This window comes from Rhinopithecus bieti, unplaced genomic scaffold (genome assembly GCF_001698545.2).
Source record: "Rhinopithecus bieti isolate Rb0 unplaced genomic scaffold, ASM169854v2 scaffold_2453, whole genome shotgun sequence".
NCBI lineage: Eukaryota > Metazoa > Chordata > Mammalia > Primates > Cercopithecidae > Rhinopithecus > Rhinopithecus bieti.
The window spans coordinates 844,902-850,605 of NW_016804447.1; the positions used below are offsets into that span (position 1 = coordinate 844,902).

General features: G+C 37.1%; 1 protein-coding gene across 1 annotated transcript in view; it reads right to left on the minus strand.

Moving 5' to 3' along the window:
* Positions 1 to 369: 369 nt before the first annotated feature.
* ATP2B1 (ATPase plasma membrane Ca2+ transporting 1) overlaps positions 370 to 5,704 on the minus strand; it is a 70,012-nt gene continuing 64,677 nt past the window's right edge. Inside the window, 3 exon segments of the mRNA XM_017868367.1 lie at positions 370 to 617; positions 1,077 to 1,290; positions 1,517 to 1,708. Coding sequence (XP_017723856.1) covers positions 385 to 617; positions 1,077 to 1,290; positions 1,517 to 1,708 — 639 coding nt within the window. The 3' untranslated portion in view covers positions 370 to 384.

Consider the following 5,704-nt stretch of genomic DNA (forward strand, 5'->3'; position numbering starts at 1 on the left):
TGGATCTCAGCTCACTGCAGCTCCGCCTCCCGGGTTTACGCCATTCTCCTGCCTCAGCCTCCCCAGTAGCTGGGACTACAGTCGCCCACCACCTCGCCCGGCTAGTTTTTTGTATATTTTAGTAGAGACAGGGTTTCACCGTGTTAGCCAGGATGGTCTCGATCTCCTGACCTTGTGATCCGCCCGCCTCGGCCTCCCAAAGTGCTGGGATTACAGGCGTGAGCCACCGCGCCTGGCCCAGTTCTCATATTCTTTAACATATACCTTAAATCACCATGATACTATAGATGTCACCAAGGCAATAGTTCCACACATGTTCCACACAAGTGATTGCTAGAACAAGCTCTTTACCTAATGTCTCCCATATAACAGGCAAATTTGAAACTATCTTTTCCAATTACCCACCTGTACCACAAAAGTTCCTAAAACAATTGTGCAGAAGATGGCATTGTTAAAGATTCCTTCAAATACATTTCTTTCACCATGAATTTTCCGGGCATTTATTTCGTTGAAAAGTTGCATCAGCACAAAGGTATTAAAAACAATAGTATAATGTTCTGAAGGAGGTGCATGCAAAGGAGCATTTCTTCCACTATCAATGTCAAAAAACTTTTCTCCTGAAAGAATGAAAAATGACTATTCTGTAATTATCATACCAAATATGATTTCAAGGAGGTATACAAAGTAAAACTTAGCTAGACTTTTTATTTTATCTGAAATGGCAGCATGGAAGGAGCTGGAAGAAACCTGGGATTATCTAGTACAACTCTCTTATTTTATAGACAAGGAAACAGAAGCTCCCCAAACTATGGTGACAATCTCAGGATCACATATCTAAATTAGTGGAGAGCCAGGATAAGACATCAGGACTCTTTATTCTCCCCCTACTATCTATCTTACTGTCTCCCCAAATTTACTAAGCACTCACTGATACAGAAGAAGAAATTAAAGATAAATGGGAAGTCAGGAATAGAACTTAGGCTCTTGAAAATTTATAACATTATAACATCTTGGATGATTAGTTTGGGAAAGAAACAATTAATTGAAGCTTTATTTATTAGACACTGAATTCTTACCAGCAAATAAGAGTGTAAAGACTACTACAAGTTGATAGAATGCATGACCCAAAATATTCTTCATCATTGTACGTGAGATGAGAGGCTTATTTCTACCATAAGGTTTCCGAAGCAAGAGGGACTCAGTGGGTGGTTCCGTTGCCAGAGCCAGGGAAGCGAGCGTATCCATTATGAGGTTTACCCACAGCATCTGCACAGCCTTAAGCGGTGAGTCCTAGAAAAGATATGTTTCCTAATAGACATTCACAACTACTCAGGGACTCAGCAACTCTCAGGAAGCCTTCAGGGTTTAAAAACTTGAGAAACAGAACAGGATTATATTTTTATATTAACTAACCTAAAATATTAAGCTTCAGCTTAAATATTAAGTGTTTTTAAAAAGGCATTTTATGTACTTTTATTTAAAGTAAACAAGTTTTAACAGACAAATCATCACCTACTTGAGTAATACAGGCGCCCGTAAAAGCAACAATCACTGCTACTACATTAACAGTAAGTTGGAACTGAAGGAATTTTGAGATGCTGTCGTAGACATTTCGTCCCCACATAACTGCTTTAACAATGCTTGTAAAGTTGTCATCTGTGAGAATAATATCAGATGCTTCTTTAGCTACATCAGTTCCAGCAATACCCTGTTAAAAAAATTTTGTGAATTAGACTAAATGTTTTAACTTTCAAATAGTCAAAAAATACACAATTAATAAACAAAAGTTTACGACTATACCTAATAAATATTGACTTAAATTTACATTAAAAGAAGGTAACAGAGTTATTCTAAGATATTACTAGAAAAGACATTCTGGTTTAGCAGAAATCAAACAAAGAATGAAGTATTAAAAATAAGGTTCAAGTTGGGCTAAAAATGGAGGAATGAACAAAGACATTACTCAAGTTCCTTCCAAAAGCCACACAAAGAGGTATATATTAATAAAAAGCAAACAAACTCTATGAAGACAAAGTTAGAGGAAAAGGAGATGCTACCAAAAAAAAAAAAAAAAAAAAAAAAAAAAAAAAAAAAAAAAAAAAAAAAAAAAAAAGCTGAAAGTAGACAGCCAAATGCTAAGCAACTCAGCAGACACAAGAAAGCTGAATCGTAATCCACGGGTAGAGAAAGTAGAAGTAGCCCCCTTTCCCCCCGACCACAGAACCCTCCTGCATAGCTTCAGACTTGGTAGAGTTACATGGCACTGGAAGTAGGGGTGAAGGTAGCAATAAAAAAAGGAAGATCTTTTGAAAGTCTACTGAAGACGCATTTAGAACCTTCAAACTAGTAACAATGTTATCAACAAGAGAATGGGGCAATTAATAAATTGTAGATTAATAAAATGAGTGAACTACAACTATATTAACATAAATGATCTCACAAACATAATGCTGAATAAAGATGAACTCAACACATAATGTATGATTATTCTGTACAAAGTTCAAAAACAGGCAAAAGGAATAATCTTCAGGATACTGGTTATCTTTGCAGAGAGATAAGGCAATAATTAGAAGGGAGTAGGATTCGCTAAAATTTATCAAAAGCTAACCCTCATGAATCCCGCTACGGGCTGAAAGTGTTCCCCAAATTCATGTCTTGGAAATGTAATCTTCAATCAGCAAAGTGCAGACATGGAAACTCAGAGGTGATATCATGATGAAGGCTCTGACTTCATGTATGGATTAATGTCATTATCTTGGGAGTGGTTTCATTATCAAGATGAATTCATTATAAAGGTGAGTTTGACCCCCTCTTGCTTTCGTGCTCACTTGCAATGTTCTCTTGCCCTTCTCCCATGACATGATGCAGCATGAAGGCCCTCACCAGATGCTGGCACCCTGGTTCTTGGATTTACTTACCTCCAGAACCTGAAGTCAAAGAAACTTTTATTGTTCATGAAATACTAAGTCTTAGATACTCTGTTATCGCAATACAAAATGGACTAAGACAAACCTTTTCTCAAGAAGCAGCTGGAGGAGATGACTCCACCAGATAAGGGAGTAAACCAAAGATGATGATGCAACTGAACTCGTGAAGTACAAGATCCAACACAAATGAGAGATAAAGAAAATCTTCAGGTATGGAGACCAAGAAGACAGCTGTGCAGCAAGGCCAGCAAACAGCGAGTGCAGATTAAAGCACGTCGAAAGATGTTGAGAGACGTTATCTCTTAGAAACTAAAACTGGTAAGAATGCTAAAAGTCTCCGATATATGGAACAGATAATTTGGGGATGAATTAGAGTTAAGTACATAGAAAAACTAAGCCAAAACAATTCAAACAAACCAAATAAAAATTAAAGTAAAAAAGACAACAAATTATAGGGAACATAAAAAGCTGTGTAAGGAAGGAAAAGTAATTACAGTAGACCACATAGATCAGGTTGAAACAGCATTTACAGTCACAGTAAGGACTGAATGTTGATTGAACCTAAATTATGATATAACTCTGCTGGCAGATGATGGGATAGGTAGTAAGCATGAAGGTATATGGGGTGAATGTGGTCTATGTGCCTGTAAAAGCACAAAGTCCTCATCTTCATTAATGAAAGTCATTAGTTAAAGCCTTATATTAAAACAATCAAAAAGCACCAGAATCATGTGATTTAGAGATATAAAGGTACATAACTAAGGAATAGAAGCAGCTAAAACTGTTTTCCTTCAGGAGCCAAAAATTTGGTATGTGGTAGGGGACTTGGTATTAAGTCTTATAGAACTACCTGACCTTTTAAATACTATGCATACATTGTTTTGATAAACAAGAAGTTCAGATGAAACCTTTCTCAAAATACTCAATGAAGAAACAATCTTATTTTAGAATCTTAGTCTCCAGCTCCCATTGTGAATATTTTACTTTTAAAGTCCCACTTTTTTTTTTTGAGACAGAGTCTCGCTCTGTTGTCCAGGCTGGAGTGCAGTGGCACCATCTCGGCTCACTGCAAGCTCCGCCTCCCGGGTTCATGCCACTCTCCTGCCTCAGCCTCCCAAGTAGCTGAGATTACAGGCGCACACCACTACACCCACTATTTTGTATTTTTAGTAGAGACAGGGTTTTACCATGTTGGCCAGACTGGTCTCAAACTCCTGACCTCAAGAGATCCACCCGCCTTGGCCTCCCAAAGTGCTGGGATTACAGGCGTGAGCCACCGCACCTGGCCAATGTCCCACATATTTAACACACTTAAACTCAATGGGATTTCTTGATTCTCATCATACCTACATTATACAAATGCAAATCTCACCATTCCCTTGCTCAAAATCCTTAAAATTTCTAAAAGTAACTCTATGGTGTTAATTGGTATTCAGACAAAATCTAGTTCTATGATGAAACAAGTCTGGAAAACTTTCAATCACAAAAGGTTAAAGTGCTTTTAAAAAATGAGCTTCTAGAAGTTATATAATATCACATAGTGTGTCTCTAAACTTACTTCATCAGAAGTAGGCTTGTCAAATGTTCATCTACAGGATAAGAGAAAAAAAATCCTTATCTTGGCATTCAAGGCCTTTTTAATGTGGCACCTTATGAATTCTTCTAGCTTCGTATCTCATTACAGTACCACAACCTCTTCTAGTTAGAGTGAACAATTTGTACATAATTCGCTGAAGAATGAGGGCCTCTTGGTTCCTCTCCTTCCCTCAGCTAAACTGGTACCTCTTCCAGAAAACCTTTTCCAGTCTTTACAGGCAGAGTCAAAGACTTCTTCCTGAAAAACTTGTCACTATCCTGTGATTATTTCCACGTGCTGTGAATTTTTAGGAGACAGCAACTCTTCACTTCTAATGTTTCTGGACTGCAATACTGAACACAGTCTCTTAATATTTGGAGTCCTGCATTAATCCAAATAAAGTTTAAAATAAAAGTATTTTAATTACTTTAGGTTTTACTACCATAGATGTATTTGATTATCGGATTACACCATGACATTCAGTCCTTGTTGATAGCAATACATGGTTAACTAATTTTTGGCAAGAATAATACCATGTGACAAGGATTCTCTCCTTTGACCAAAACTTGCTATGCAGGTAATTGTTATACTATATTATTTAGGGAATATGATAAGAAAAAGCCTGTACATGTTCACTACAGATGCAACTATCCATATTTTTGTCCTGAATATTTTCTATCTACAGTTGGTTGATTCTGCAGATGCAGAATCCATGGATACAAAGGGCCGAATGGACAAGCAGAATATACCCTTTATTTACAGGTCAACAAATCAAGAATGTATGCCCTAAAATGCTATATCTGCCTGAAAAATAAGAGATACATTTAGAAAGAAATTATCAACAGCGATTTTTTGTAACTAAAGAAAACTCTAAGACAAGACGTTAAAGTTTTAACTGAACAAATGCAAAACCAAAGTAAATTCAAGCTTAAACAAGAGTAGTTTCAAGTCCAAACTACCAAGCACTTATAGTTTCTCTATGTTTTTGAACTAAATTTATTTATTTATTTATTTGAAACAGAGCTTTGCTCTGTCACCTAGGCTGGAGTGCAGTGGTGTCATCTTGGCTCACTGCAGCCTGCGCCTCCTGGGTTCAAGCGATTCTCATGCCTCAGCCTTTCAAGTAGCTGGGATTACAGGCACGACCACCACACCCAGCAAATTTTTTTTTTTTTTTTTTTTTTTTTTAAGTGGGGGTGGG